Source organism: Apium graveolens, chromosome 7, assembly GCF_009905375.1.
Source record: "Apium graveolens cultivar Ventura chromosome 7, ASM990537v1, whole genome shotgun sequence".
In the NCBI taxonomy this organism is placed as follows: domain Eukaryota; kingdom Viridiplantae; phylum Streptophyta; class Magnoliopsida; order Apiales; family Apiaceae; genus Apium; species Apium graveolens.
In genome coordinates, this window is record NC_133653.1 from 63,577,185 (window position 1) to 63,594,047 (window position 16,863).

Sequence of the window (16,863 nt, forward strand, 5' to 3'; positions counted from 1 at the left end):
AGGAGGATGGATAGTATTATTATTTTATCTTAGCCTGATTCACATGATATATCAACTAACTATTAATAATTATATTTAGTTTACTTAAATTTAATTTAGTCCGCACTAACAAATTAGAATGATATTGAACTCGATATGAATTAAAATATAAATTGATAGAAAAAGTTGAATTTAATATAAATTATAATGATATAGATTTCGATATAAAATTGAATTGAAATTAGTAAAATAATAGAGGAAGTTGACTTTAATATCAATTAAAATTAGAATTGATCGATCCAATAATTAGAATTAGAATAATTAAGTAAGAATAATTAAGTAATTTCAGCAAGTACTAACCGACCGACTACCAAATTCTTAATGTTTCGCATATTATAATATAGTGTAGATATACAGTATAGATTGAGTTGGGTCGGATTAGGTTGCAAACATGCAATAATCTGTCATTTTCAACAAATATTGAAGCAGGACTTGGAACAACAGCTATTGCTAAATCCCGCTTGATAGTAGACTTTAACGATGAATCTATTGTCAAATAATTAGAGTAAAACTAAATTGCAGAACAAAAGAATTGCTTTTACTTCAATGGTTAGTGCAACAAATACTAAACATAAGAATCGTATATTATAATCACTATCTTAAATTCTGTACGTATGGGTACATGCGTACAGGATTTAAGATCTTAAGTATTTTAAGAATTTAGTTATTTAGCGGATATATATCACTATTTATTTATTTTTTTAATAATAGGATAAGTTGTGATCGTATCTAGTAGTCTAAGTTTAGTAGTTTAACAGTTTTATAATACTCCTTTCGTTACAATTTATCTGTCTTATTTGACTTTTGATGGTCAAATTGACTGAACTTTAACCGTAAATAAAAATTTATTTTTTCATTATTTTGAAAAACTGAAAAATACATATTAAAGTATATTAAATATCCTTTCAAATGATATAATTTTTATAAATACTTTCGATAATCCACTATGTGAAATTTTCAGTCAAAGTTGGGTCAATTTGACCATAAAAAGTCAAACAAGACATAAAAAGTCAAACAAGACAGTTTAACGGAGGAAGTACTATTTATTTACTTTTTTAATAACTAAAATGAGGGAATAATCGTTGAGCCAAATTATATCTCATTTCGGTTAATATAGTATAGTATAGTATATATAAATAATTAATAACTAAAGTACTTGTGTTATCAAAGCAGATTTTTAATATATATGCAAGCAAAAAAGTTAGTTCTTGAATTCTTCTTCGTGTCATGCAAAAAAGTTAGAGTCATCAAGTTATAAAATGCATACAAAATTTACATAACATTGTTGTAAATGACATCCTTTAATAAAAAACAAGTTCTTTATAATTCTCTTCTTACTCACTATTTCAAGAAACATTACAGTGGCAACTCATATAACAAATTAATTTCACCATGTTAGACTTAATGTATATTAGTCACATCATGTTAACACATCAGTATTGCAAATTTAACATTATAGCGGCAACAAGCAATCGGAGGTAAGGGTAAAATTTTGTTTAACCGACCCATTATATTCGGGTTGAAAAAAATTAACCAATTAAATATCGGGTTTTGAAAGGTTTGACTCGTTCGGTCGAAATAAGGGGTGAGTTGGGTTGGGTCGGGTTGGCAAATTGACCGGTGTTTTGTTCACCCCTATCTATGGTCTCAGATTTTGGATCGATCCTCGCTCACTTCCGAAAATTTATGAGAACAAATACTTATTTATAAGGTTATAAGTCATATTTGTCAAAAGAAAAAAAGGTTACTCTTAGATCATATTTAACGATATTAGTTAAAATGGCTAAAATAACTTAGCACTGTAGGCTATATTAATTGATTGTATTTTAAACATAGTTAGTTATTATTATATTAATTGTTATAAATATTATTTTTATATGGTAACACATGATTGTACGGTAATACATTATCTTTAAATTCATTACAAATCTTTATATGTTCGACAAATATAGTTAATATATACAAATGGTCTCTAGTAGCATGAAAATTCTTATTGAGGTAAGTCGATTCTCTCAGAGAGGACGCACCTTCAAAGGATAAAAACCCTTGTGGAGGTAACTCACTCCTCTTTGAGTGGACGCGCCCTCCAAGCAAGGAGACCTTGTCGAGGTAGACGCTTCTCGTTGTGAGGATGCGCCCCCCAAGGATGAAGATCTCGTTGATGTAAGACGTTCTTCTTAGAGAGGACGCACTCTTCAAGGATGAAAACTCTTGTCGAGGTAAGACGTTCATCCAAGGATGATGACCTTGTTGAAGTAAGACGCTCCTCTTTGTGAGTACGCACCCTCCAAGGATGAAAACCATTGTCGAGGTAAAACGCTCCACTTAGAGAGGACGCGCCCTCCAAGGATGAAGACCTTGTTGAGGTAAGACGTGCCTCGTACAGAGGACGCGCCCTCCAAGGATGAAAACCCTGGTTGAGATAGAGGCTCCTGTTGTAGAGGACGCTCCCTCCAAGGATGAATACCCTTGTCGAGGTAGAGACTCCTCTTGCATAGGACACTCCCTCCAAGTATGAATACCCTTGTAGAGGTAACTCACTCCTCATAAAGAGATGTGCCCTCCAAGGATGATTTCCCTTGTCAAGGTAAGTCGCTTCTCTTATAGAGGACACGCTCTTCAAGGATAAATACCTTGTCCAAATAAACGCTTCTCTTATAGAGGACTCATGCTCGAGGAGTAAGACACCTGTGATTGTTTTTGTGGCATCACATAGTGTCACGAGTGTAAGATCAATGCATTTACCTCAAAATCAGGGAAATAATCAAATTCGAGGATACAATCGACTTCGAGAAAATCCTTCCGAGAAGATGTCTCCCTATAAGATACCTCTACTTGAGAAGTTTCAATGTGAGATACCTCTTTGTTAAATGAATACACATAGTCTAGGAGGTACTGCATGTCTGCATCCTCTAAACTCGACCTTCACTTATCTTATCAAAATTTTCATAATTTTTAGAAAAGATCCTTGTCGAGATTAATCGCTCCTTTTAGAGAGGACGCACCCTCAAAGAATGAAAACCTTGTTGAGGTAAGACGCGCCTCGTAGAGAGGACGCGCCCTTCAAGAGTGAAAGCTCTTATCGAGGTAAAACGCTCCTCTTAGAGATGATGCACTTTCCAAGGATGAATTCCCTTGTCGAGTTAGACGCGCCTCGTATAGAGAATATGCCCTTCAAGAATCAACACCCTTGTCGAGGTAAGACGCTCTTCTTACAAGAGGTCGCACCCTTTAAGTATGAATACACTTGTCGAGGTAGACGCTCCTCATACAGAGGACGCTCCCTCCAAGGATGAATGCCCTTTTCAAGGTAGATGCGTCTCTTGCAAAGGAAGCTCCCGCTAAGACTGAAGACCTTTGTTGAGGTAGAAACTTCTCTTAAGGAGGACGCTCACTCCAAGAATGAATACCTTTGTTGAAGTATAGACTCCTTTGTTGACGCGCCCTCCAAGAATGAATACCTTATCGAAAAAGACGCTTCATAAATTTTACGTTCTTCATAAATAATGTATTTTTCTAAAAAAATATACTTTTTGTACTTATATATTGAATTATTATTGTAATATTATATTTTACGTTGATAACCTAAATATAATATATATGTTATAATTTATTTAATTTCTTTCATTATTTATTTTTTTTCATATTATAAATTTGTAAATAGAATATTTTAATCATATCATATAATATGTTTACGTAATTATTATTTTATTTTTACATATGTTTTTCTTAATCTCGGGGATGTGGAGTTTGATCAAAAATTAGAAACTTGTTTGGATTTGAATCTTGCGACATTTATAATAATTTTTTTATAATTTTTTGGTTCTAGTAATGATTTTCAAAAAAATACTTTCATCTAATTGTCACAGTACTTTTAAATATATTTTATTAGATTGGTATTTCAATTTTGAATTGTAATAAAAAATTATTATTATTATATTTCTTCCTAATTTTTATGTTTTATAAGATACATGTGCTCCAAATTTTTTAAAATACAAACTGTAATTTTCATTAATTTTATAAGATACATGTGCTCTAAATGTTTTAAACAACAAACTGTATTTTTCTTGTTATAAAACAAAATATATGTAATAGTTATACCTAAATATAATTTAAATTTGTTTCTTATTTCATAAAATAAAAATAAAAATTATCAATTCATAAATATTTTAAATCAAATTGTTTTTTGTATATATATAATATAATACTTTAATATTATTTTATATCATTTAAGAAAATATAATTATAATTTACATAATATGTTTATGTAGTTATTTTTATTTTATTTATATATTTTCTTTTCTCAATATTATGGAGATTGATCAATATAGTTTTTTATTTATTATCATTAGATTTCTTCCTAATTTTTATGTTTTATAAATGCGTAGTTATAGTTTAATTTCTTACTTAATTATCTATTTATAAAGATTATTAGGTATTTTAATGGAATGTTAGAATAAATGAAATACATATAGTATATAATATATTTTATTGAATTTGTATTTCAATTTTAATTTGTAATAGTTTTATTATTATTATTATTATTATTATTATTATTATTATTATTATTATTATTATTATTATACCTACACTTTCACACGTGTTTTCATGGTACTTTAAATGTATTTCATTAGATTTGAATTTCAATTTTAAATTTTAATAATTTATTATTATTATTATTATATTTCTAACTTATCATATTAATATTTTTTAAGAAAATGATACTACTTTAACCCGATTATAAATAATTTGTTAATTGTTACTTATATTTATTTTTATTAAAATAATTATTGTTTGTATTATATATAATATAATACTTTCAATATTTTTTAATATCATTTAAGAATATATAATTATAGTTCAATTTTTTAATTATATATGTTTATTATAAAGATTATAGTAGAATAATAGAATACCGTTTACTACCTATACCTAAACACCAAATTATATAACCCTACCACCAAAACTCTTTTACTTTGATTATATAGTATATAAATAGGGTAACCAAATTTATACTCACTTTATTAATCAATAGTCCTATCCTTTATATTTTTTAGCTCTGAATATTAACCTCTCTAGCAAGTCGTTCTTGAATTTATTAATATGTTGATTTTTAGGTAATTTTTAATATTTTATATTAAATAGTTGAATGTACAATTAAATCGTAATAATTATAAATTTGCCAACATAACTAATATAGTTAACCGCAATTGCAGTATATAAATTTTTTAAAATTATTTTTTACAATTTGATTTGATTTGACCTTTACGAAAACTGATTTACTTCAAGCAGGATACACCTTTATTTGAGTGTATTATACCCTAAGCATTTTGGAATTAAGTCAAAGTTAAATCTAATACACCACCGACTATCCTTTGGATTACAGTAGTAAAGTTTTAAGGCCGATCCCTCCTCGTAGATCTGCCCTCTGTCTGTGTCTAATCATACAACTAATACAGTTATTCAGACAGTAATCTAATCTATTATTGCACACCCAATGTCAATTTTCAAACAGTACTACTTGTATTTTACTACTACACTGTCCAGTTCCAGTTGATAAACACAAACTACTGATCTTCTCTTCACTTCACTTCTGAATCAGTGCTGCTTGCTGGGACTCACACACTGACAAACTCACCTCAACCTTAAAAGCAGAGCCATCAAAAACCACCCCCCATTAAACCCAAAAACTCACATGAAAATGGGATACACCATGGGTCTCAATCTCCTCCTCTTAGTAGCCATGGTAGCTACCAACATTCTCTCTCTCTACCATCTCTCCTCCACTCTCCAATCCAAACCCCCTCTCCCTCCTCCTGTCCCTGACCACCTTCTCCACCAGCTCACCACTATACGCGCCACCATTAACCACCTCACGCGCCTCCAACCTCCACCCACTTCAACTCCAAAACACACCTCAAACATCCCATCTGATCTCTTGCTTTACACTCACATCTCTCCCATTGCTTCTTCTTGTCATAACTACCCTGATCTTCTTCATCAGTACATGACTTATACACCTTTTAAGACCTGCCCTTTAGACTCTGATGTTGCTGAAGCACTCATGTTGCGTGGCTGCCATCCTCTCCCGAGAAGACGATGTTTTAGTAAGACTGTAAGTAAGATTCCCAGTTCACTTCCTGTAAGCCCTTTTGGTATTTTACAAGATAATGCTAATTTGTGGAATTTGTATAAGTGTAAGAGCTTTTCATGTTTAAGTCCTTTTTTAGGGTTTGATATGAAAAGAGAGAAAGATCAGTTGTTAGGGTATAAGACAGATCTAGATCTGCCTATTCCACAGTTGTTACAAGTTGCGAAAAGTAATGGTGTTGTGTTGAGATTAGGCTTGGATATTGGTGGTGGAACAGGGACTTTTGCTGCACATATGAAGGTTAATAATGTGACTATTGTTACTACTACTATGAATTTGGGTGCTCCTTATAACGAGGCTGTGGCATTGAGGGGATTAGTGCCGCTTCATGTTCCGTTGCAGCAGAGATTGCCTGTGTTTGATGGGGTGTTGGATCTTGTTAGGTGTGGTCATGCGGTGAATAGGTGGATCCCGGTGGCGGCGATGGAGTTCTTGTTTTATGATGTGGATAGAGTGTTGAGAGGCGGCGGGTATTTGTGGTTGGATCATTTTTTTAGTAAAGGGGTGGATCTTGAGAAGGTTTTTACGCCGTTGATTGGGAAGTTAGGGTACAAGAGAGTGAAGTGGGCTGTTGGGAATAAGATGGATTCTAGTGGGGTGAAGAATGGGGAGGTTTATTTGACTGCTCTTCTGCAGAAGCCAGTTTCAAAATGATGAATTGGTTTGAGGTAATTTGATCTTTTTAGTCTTATTGCTTAAACTTGTTTGGTTTAGCATATTATTTCCTGCACTCATTTTAACTGCATTGCTAGTTGTGAGATTCAATATAGTTGATGCCTTGTTTATAGGGAGTATTGTGATCTAGTTCATTAGTAATAAGACAGATGAAGCTAAGCTCATCGAGTTGCAACGATGCACTATTTTCTAGATAAAAATGAAATTGTCGTTCATGGCTTTGATGTACAAAATTTGAATTAAAAGTTACAAATGTTTAAAGGACAATTTAGGCATACGTCATACTCAAATTATCCGTGAGCATAATTCTTCATTCTTGGCATGTAATGGCATAAATTATGACCTTTGGTTTCTTTAGGTGAATTTCCCTATTAAAAGACTTCTATAAATTTTACTGATTATATATATTAGAAGGTTTTCATAGTAGAATTTCCCCTTTAATAACATCATGATTTACCTTCACGTGTCAAAGAACTATGATTTGGGATGGTTCTGATTGTGAGTCTGCATATGTAATTTGTTCACAGATAGGCAACAGATAGTTCTTTTACATATGCTCTGCAGATCTGGGATGGTTCTGATTTACCTTTATAGGTAATTTGTTCACAAATAGGCAAAAGATCTACGAGTTTAAGTATCACCAGTAGCTTTGTAGTTTAAAGAATGCTAGCCAGCTGGGTGATGATAAGGTAACACCATCTTCAGAAGAAGATATTGCTTGTACTTTTTCAACTACTAGGCTTCAATTTTCTTCTGCACCCACATGAACTACTACCAGAGTAACTAAGAATGCATAAATCAAAATTTTGTAATCTCGGGGCATGTTAACCATAAGCACTCTACCATGTAGCTAGTGAAGTAAAAAAATATATACATTAACAAATAATAAATGTGATGAAGATCTTGAGAGCCTTGGCGAAAAACAGGATTACCGGTTGTTAAAAAAGTAGCACATTTCCCAATGAAAAGTTGTTGCATCTTTTTTGTTATTATTATTATGAACACAAGTTTGTTGTATCTCTTCTATGATAATAAATTAATTTTTTATATATATTTTTTAAGAAGTTGGCATTTAAATATATGCCTGCATATATGGGAATATAGTCTATAGATTGAGTTTTATATATTGTGCGCTTCACTTCCATCAAGTGTGCGTGTGTTTGTGCTCAACTTGGGTGCACGCTGTATGTTCGTGTTAGACAACTATGGGGGTTAACCTGCTTTTACCTTAATTTAGTTTATCATCGAGTGTTTTGCACAGAGGAATATATGTAACTCAAGCTTTTAATCTAACATGGAAGATTTTCTCTGGATTTTAAAGTTCATTTGATAACGGTAAACTGGAAATATAAGTCAAGTGTTTATTTGACAGAGTGTGTTCAATTTAAATTAACAAGTCCTTAAATTTGGACATGGTGTTTTTTTTCATGTTAAGTTAGTTTTAACTCGAGACTTAAAACACACCACTCCTCCTGAACTTGACATATGTATATCAAAATCGGACAATCTTACACCACATGTATACTGATTATATTATTATTATTTAAGTGCTTAAGAAGTTTTATGTGATTATTATGTAGTAAAACTTACCTTTTCAATTTTTTTTGGCGAGTTGTGCTATATGAATCATTTATGTTATAAATTTCTCACCTAGAAATCACATTCTTGAACAATATGCAAGAAGTGCTTTTATGTCAATATATTTGGTTCTTCTCTGCCTATCAACTGACAGTTGCTTTTTATACTTGTGAATTTATCGTAGTCAGATCCGTTTCTACAAATCAGAAGTAGCATATGGGGTCTCCTTCCAGATTGGTGAATGGACCTAACCTTAAATTATGTTAAGGACCTCTCAGCTGGTTTTCCAAAGGCAACACAGGGACAGTAGAAACTACAAGGGAAACAACAGTGAGACTGAATATCTACATGCAGTGCCATTTGTTGTATTTTTTGTACTATTAGATCATGTAATTGCAGTATAGATAAAACATCAAGATGCAAAGTAGATTTTTAAAGTCATTATTAAGGTTTACTATAAGATCACTCAGGTAGCTTATGGCTTATGCCAATAACAGTGGGTTTTCCTTGAAGCGGATATATTCTTCATTTTACATTGATACATGTTCAGAAGGATTTTTAGTTTATAAAGCTCATATGCCATACAAAAAGGGTGCTAAACTCGAAATATACACGTTGCTTTGCTGGGTCAATGGTACTATCATTTTTTTAGGTGCTCTTCTTACCGGTATTGGAATCGCTCTCATTCCGGTTTATAAATTTGTATGGACCTGTGTCTAAGATTATTAAGCTTTAAAAGCAGAAGCAGATGTGGAATATGTGGTTAAGCGTTAACATTCTGCCAGATCTTCTCTTGTTACCAAACTTGTGATTGTTACAACAAATAACACTTTAGGACCACCTTCTTTTTTGGGCTATAATGAATGTTATGTTGTAAATTGATTGTTATTGTCAAAGATTAAATAGTAAGGCTAGGCTTAGACTTGAAATTTTCACATTGAATTTAATTTTCTTGTCTCTTGTTTTGGCTATAAATAGTTTTGTTTGTGATGAATAAAAACACACCTCCGAGCAGCAACATTCCTCTCATCTGCTTGCATTCTTCTTTTATCAGCTCTTCAACCCTTTCATTTAATCCAGCTATTGTTATAATATAGTTAGTATTTTACAATACGTTATCAGCACGAAAGCACGAACCCCTGCCGAAACTGAGAAGGTATAATTTTAATTTAAATATGCATATATATTAGTATACGTGGTTACACCCTCACATATAATTTATATATATATGTGACCGAAGTAGACGTGGTTACACCCTTTACTAGTAATTTAAATATATATGGTCGGAACACCACCTATTAAAATTATTTTACGGTACCATTTAATTTTGGGTAATACCGAAATATAGTGGGAACCTTATTTTATAAATTGCATAATTATCGGATAATAACTTTGCCCATAACTAACTTATGCAGGATTGTCCACTTTAATTTATTATTGGTCGGAGATAACCTGCATACGCAGACGTCCGTATGACGGGTGAAAATCCATTTGTCATTTTATATATAGATTTGTTTATATTATCAATGATAATAATGATATATACATTGATTATTGCATACTTGTTAACGCACCCGATTAAGTAGGATTTTATGTAATATTTACATTGATGAATTAAAATTTAATAATTTTCGTGTTAATTCAGATTTAGTATGACAAATATTACAAGCTTGTCGTTCGTTTCCTTGGACATTTCTGGCGATAATTATTTATCATGGGTACAAGATGTAAAGTTGCACTTGGGTTCAAGGAAATTAAGCGATACAATAAAGGCAGAAAATAAATCCACGACCGAAGAAAACTTTACCTCCATAATTTTTCTCCGACACCACATGCATGAAGATTTAAAATCTGAGTACTTAGAAGTCGAGGATCCTTTTATTTTATGGGAAAATCTAAAGGATAGGTTCGATCACCAGAAACTAGTTTATCTACCTGCAGCTGAAAATGATTGGGCTAATTTAAGACTTCAGGATTTTAAGAGTGTCCGAGCATATAGCTCTGCTTTGTTCAAAATAAGTTCTAGGCTTATTATGTGCGGTGAGAAAGTTACGGAAAAAAGAAAAATCGATAAAACACTATCAACTTTTCACCCCAACAATATCAACTTAGCAGAGATGTACAGGGAGCGCAAATTCACTAAATTCGGGGATCTTCTATCAACTCTCCTCGTTGCAGAACAAAATCATGAATTGGTGATTAAGAATCATCAATCCCGTCCAACAGGATCTGCCCCATTACCTGAAGTAAATAACACGTCATTCCAGCAGAATGTACGTGAAAGAGGGTATAGAGGTGGACGGGGCCAAGGGCGGTACCGTGGACGAGTTCGGAGCCACGGGCATTTTCGTCCATATAACAACTCTGTTCACCGGAAGTGGCAATCTGAATCACAGATTAAAAGAAAGGCATCACGAGGAGGAAAAACTGAAAATGTTTGCTATAGGTGCGGCATGAATGGGCACTGGACACGTAATTGTCATACCCCAGATCATCTTGTTAAGTTATACCAATCTTCTTAAAAATCAAAAGAGAAAATGGTAGAAACAAATTTCGCCAACAATAACATAGATGATTTCTCGAGAATCACAACTGGAGGAATAAGCATTAATGGTCCGAATGAACCTAACGGAACTCCCATATGGGAGGCTGAAGATTAGTAGCGTGTATTGTGTGCTTTATTTTGTTTGAACTATGTAGTGTGTTATGTTCTTATCAAATAAATTATGTTTCTTAATTATATACAGAATGGATTCTGAAGATATATGCATTGCTGATTGTGGTACAACTCATACGATTCTATAGAACCAAAAGTATTTTACCCAAATAACCAAACCAAAGCTCAAGTTGGAACGATTTCCGGCGTATCTAATATAATCGAAGGTTTTGGAAAAACTAGTTTCGTCCTACCTAACGGTACCCACATACACATTTCAAATGTATTATATTCTAGTAAGTCTACTAGAAATCTTCTTAGTTTTAAAGATATTCGACTCTATGATTTTCACATCGAAACTACCTCTGAGGCTGATAGAGAATATCTTCTTATTACTTCCGCTAATCCTAGCAACAAGAAAATCTTAGAAAAGTTTCACTCACTTTCCTCAGGATTATACATGATGAAAATTAGAACTATTGAGTCACAAAATGTCATTGCTTCCAAACTCATAGATCCAAAATCTTTTACTCTTTGGCATGAAAGATTAGGTCATCCTGGCGTCTCTATGATGCGTCGTATTATAGAGAATTCTACTGGCCATCCTCTTAAAGATTTTAAAGTTCTTTCCAACAATGACCTCCCATGTTCAGCATGTTATTTAGGAAAATTGATCACTCAACCATCCCCTACTAAAGTTCAGCTTGAAAGCCCAACTCCAAGGCGACATATGTGGACCTATACACCCATCATCTGGCCCATTTAGGTACTTCATGGTATTAATTGATGCCTCAACTAGATGGTCTCATATTTGTCTTCTCTCAACTCGTAATGATGCTTTTGCAAAATTACTTGCCCAAATAATCAAATTACGTGCTCAATTCCCAGATCATTGCATCAAGTCAATTCGTTTAGATAATGCCGGCGAATTCACATCTGCAACTTTTTTCGACTATTGCATGTCTATAGGAATCTCAGTTGAACACCCAGTTCCTCATGTACATACACAAAATGGGTTAGCCGAGTCTTTTATCAAAAGACTCCAACTTATTGCAAGACCGCTGTTGTCGAAAGCAAAATTACCTACATCTATTTGGGGTCACGCAATACTTCATGCTGCTAATATTATTAGGATTAGACCAACTTCCTACAACCAACATTCTCCGCTACAACTGGTACTTGGTCAAGTTCCTAATATTTCTCACTTCAAATTTTTTGGATGTGTTGTATATGTACCGATTGCTCCACCACAAAGATTGAAGATGGGAGCTCAAAGAAGAATAGGTATCTACGTTGGTTTTGATTCCACATCTATAATTAGATATCTCGAACCTATAACTGGAGATTTATTTACCGCAAGATATGCAGATTGTCATTTTGACGAGTCTATGTTTCCTCCCTTAGGGGGAGATAAATATTCGAATAAAGTTAATCCTGACCTATCATGGAATGCAACATGACTATATTTTCTAGATCCACGTACCGGTCAATGTGAACTTGAAGTTAAAAGAATTATCCATATACAAAATATTGCAAACCAAATGCATGACGCATTTAACGATTCTAGAAATATAACTAAATCTCATATACCTGCAGTAAATACTCCAGCCAGAATAGATATACCAATTCAAAAATCAGATACTAAAGAATTGGTTACAGAATCAAAGCCACGCCTAAAGCGTGGTAGACCGGTCGGTGCAAAAGATGTTACACCACGAAAAAGAAAAATAAAGAAAATTGTCCCTGAAGTGGCACATGCTCCAGAAGAAGCAAATACCCCTGAAGTGGTATTATCTCCTGAAGAGATTCCATCCTCTGAAGATACGGGATTAAACAATCATGAAATTTAAATAAATTATGTGCATGATATGAAATTATGGGATCGAAGTAAAGCCATAATTGATGATGTATTTGTGTATTTCGCAGCATTGGATGTAGACATAAATTCTGATCCTAAACCACAAAGTGTGGATGAATGCCGTCAAAGAAAAGACTGGCCAAAATGGAAAGACGCAATCCAAACAGAATTAAATTCATTGCGTAAAAGAGAAGTATTTGGACCTGTTGTCCAAACACCAATTGGTGTAAACCCTGTTGGGAATAAATGGGTATTCATAAGAAAACGAAATGAAAAGAATGAAATTATGAGATATAAAGCCCGATTTGTAGCACAAGGGTTTTCTCAAAGGTCTGGCATTGATTATCAAGAGACATACTCGCCAGTGATGGATGGAAGTACTTTTCATTTTATATTAGGTATGACATCTAAAGAAAATTTGGAAACACGTCTTATGGACGTCGTTACTGCATACCTATATGGTTCACTCGATAGTGAAATTTTTATGAAAATCCCAGAAGGGTTAAAAATGGATGAGTTCAACCTCGTCATATATACTCCATTAAACTTCAACGATCATTGTATGGACTGAAACAATCTGGTCGTATGTGGTATAACAGACTAAGTCGTTATTTGTAAAAGAATGGGTATATTAGTAACCAAATTTCTCCATGTGTTTTTATCAAAAAATCACAATCGGGTTTTGTGATTATTGCAGTATATGTGGATGATTTAAATCTTGTAGGAACATCTACAGAGGTTAATGATAATGTCATATACCTAAAGACAGAGTTTGAAATGAAAGATCTTGGAAAGACAAAATATTGTCTTGGGATACAAGTCGAGCACTTGTCAACAGGAATTTTCCTCCACCAAACCACATATACAGAAAAGGTTTTGAACATATTTTACATGGAAAAATCTCATCCATTGACTACTCCAATGATGGTTAGATCTTTAGAGCCTGATAAAGATCCATTTCGATCACGAGAAGATGATGAAGATGTTCTTGGTCCTGAAATCCCATATCTAGGCGCGATTGGTGCGCTTATGTATCTTGCAAATAATACAAGGCCATATATTGCATTTGCTGTGAATTTATTGGCTAGATTTAGCTCTGCTCCGATGGACAGACATTGGAATGGGATCAAACATATATTCCGTTATCTTCGTGGAACAACAAACTTTGGATTATTCTTCCCGAAAAACTCGACATCTCAGTTAATTGGATATGCAGACGCTGTATATTTGTCAGATCCTCATTTTGGTAAATCACAAACTGGATATGTGTTTACATATTGCGGTATAGCCATTTCCTGGAAATCTACGAAGCAAACTACAGTGGCAACCTCAACAAATCACTCAGAACTCATTGCAATTCATGAAGCCAGTAGAGAATGTGTTTGGTTGCGATCTATCATCAAGAATATTCAGGAATCATGTGGATTATCAGACATCACTAGAAGTCCTACCATTATGTTTGAGGATAACACCGCATGCATTGATCAACTCAAGGAAGGATATATCAAAGGAGACAGGACGAAACACATTTCACCAAAATTCTTCTACACTCATGAGCTTCAAAAGAATGGTGAAATTGATATACAACAAATTCGATCATGTGACAACCTTGCTGATTTATTCACGAAATCATTACCGATTTTAACATTTGGGAAGTTACGACATAACATTGGAATGCGTCGATTCAAGGATTTGTTACAACAAAATTTTGGAGAATGATTAGTTCTTCCAAGGGGAGATTGTACTCTTTTTCCTTCGCCAAAGTTTTTATCCCATTGGGTTTTTCTTTGACAAGGTTTTAACGAGGCAGTCTATGATCCATTCCAAAATAATAATCAAAGGGGAGTGTTGTAAATTGATTGTTATTGTCAAAGATTAAATAGCAAGGCTAGGCTTAGACTTGGAAATCTTCACATTGCATTTAATTTCCTTGTCTCTTGTTTTGGCTATAAATAGCTTTGTTTATGATGAATAAAAACACACCTCCGAGGAGCAACATTCCTCTCATCTGCTTGCATTCTTCTTTTATCAGCTCTTCAACCCTTTCATTTAATCCAGCTATTGTTATAATATAGTTAGTATTTTACAACATGTTATTTATTTTTTGCTAAATGCTAGTCTTATGAATGTTGATGGCTGGTAACAACACTCACTACACAGGACCCTTTGACATGATGATGAAAATGGTTGGCTGGTAACTTACCGACAGTGATAGTTGACACTTGACAGTGCAAGTACTGGGAGAGCCAAAATTTAAGGCCAAACCTCTACAAATAGATGGCCTTAAAGAAAACACGGCTAGATTTCTAAAACATTGAATTTGTAAAATCAAATAAAGTCAATAATCCTTGGTTCATTTTCATTTAAATGTTGTTTGATTTCCATCTGGTATAGCTTGACATTCATGTTTGCGATAGATTTCATATTTGTTCATGTTCCGGGTTTTGTTTGTGATGGAGAAGGTGATGCAAGTCAAGCCCACTGATGGATTGTTGCAATTTTGAAATACCAATTGAAAATGGAATTGATCAGAAGATAACGTACTTGAGTGGCATGATCAAGAACGGGATTAATTAGCAACCTGAAATGAGTCAGGAAATAACACACGAGAACAGTTACTGGAGTACAATAGAAACCCCGGACAGTCGGATCATATTGTAGATGTGTTTTTTTGGCAGTAAACACATGCTCCCTTTTTGGAGGTTAATAGAAATAACACCACAAAAAACTTCAATATCAATGTGTTTTTTGACTGTGAATATATGCTCCCTTTTTAAAAAAATACGGATTTTGATGTCATTTTGAATTGTACTCAAAATTAAAATCACATGCTCCCTTTCTTTCAAAATTATGTCTGTTATAGACTACGATGTCATATAACTTATACTCGTAATCAAAATTAGTGCGAACTCGTTTAAAACAATTTAATGGTAACTATGTGTTAAACCTACAGTAGTCTACAGTACTTGCAACGCTGCCAGTTGTGAGGGCGGGCCGGGTCGCAAGTTGCAACTATATTGACTAGATGCAGCGGAAAACATATTGATTTTTGACACTGCAAGTTCCCAGATTTACTATTTCAGCATGGTCAGCTACTTTGGTCCCCTTAGAAAACAGAGAGTTTGTTAAACCAGAACCCCTGAGAAAATGTGTATTATTTTGGAAGATCTGGAAGTTGTGTCAACTGTACAGACGGTAATAAGATGTTGCCATGAACCTCCTTGACAATTCTTCTTCCAAATTTAAGCTACCTGAGCCATGCTTTCTTGAGAATGCATGCACAGTCTAGAGCACTTGACTTATTTTCAACACCTCATAATGTAGATCATTAATAACTAATTTTATGTTTAATATTAGCCAATACTACTTAATTTATTTAAAATTAATTTTAAGTTAATACGTATAATGTATGTTTATTAGTTTTCAGTAGCATATATACTCGCAATCTTTTATTTTTTGTTTTTTTACTATAGATTAACCGGTTGTATAAAGATTTTTCAAGGGGTAAATTTACAATGTTGGGTCAATTGTCGAACAATTCGCAATTACTGTACTGAGCTCACCTAACACTAATTGTACCGTGTTTTATCATAATTTTTGCACATTAGAATACATTAATAACTTCATTTTTGCACAATAGTTAATTTAAATTACTTTATTGTTTGAATAAATTATAGATAAATTATATCCCTTAAAAGAGTTACTTAGATTTGGGAGGATACTAATATTGCAGTTCAAACTTCAAACCCATGTCATTATAGAGGCTTCTATGCCTCTACTAGCTTTGTATCCGTGTAATGCACAATAATTTTTTAATATTTTATTTTTTTGTGATTTTCATTTTGTTAAAACATAGATACATTGTTTGTTCACAATAATCGTTGAACTTAAAATACACCAATGTAC

The 16,863-nt window shown here is 33.3% G+C and overlaps 1 protein-coding gene across 3 annotated transcripts; it reads left to right on the top strand.

Annotated features, from left to right (window-relative positions):
• The first annotated feature begins 5,496 nt into the window (after positions 1-5,496).
• On the top strand, positions 5,497-8,955 carry LOC141671748 (putative methyltransferase At1g29790). 3 transcript variants are annotated; one of them, XR_012555235.1, is made up of 3 exons: positions 5,497-6,858; positions 7,393-7,554; positions 8,632-8,955. XR_012555235.1 is itself a non-coding variant. In XM_074478079.1 (2 exons), exon 1 carries the CDS (start codon positions 5,735-5,737, stop codon positions 6,842-6,844), a length of 1,110 nt encoding a protein of 369 aa, XP_074334180.1. In that variant the 5' UTR covers positions 5,498-5,734; the 3' UTR covers positions 6,845-6,858; positions 8,632-8,955. The 3 variants fall into 3 exon arrangements, 2 of the variants coding, with proteins under 2 accessions (XP_074334180.1, XP_074334179.1); XM_074478079.1 differs by lacking the exon at positions 7,393-7,554 and having other exon boundaries at positions 5,498-6,858; XM_074478078.1 differs by lacking the exon at positions 7,393-7,554 and having other exon boundaries at positions 5,505-6,858; positions 8,628-8,955.
• Positions 8,956-16,863: the final 7,908 nt, after the last annotated feature.

Excerpts from the sequence above, each read along its gene's own strand:
- LOC141671748 (XM_074478079.1), top strand. The coding sequence starts at position 5,735 with ATGAAAATGGGATACACCATGGGTCTCAATCTCCTCCTCTTAGTAGCC.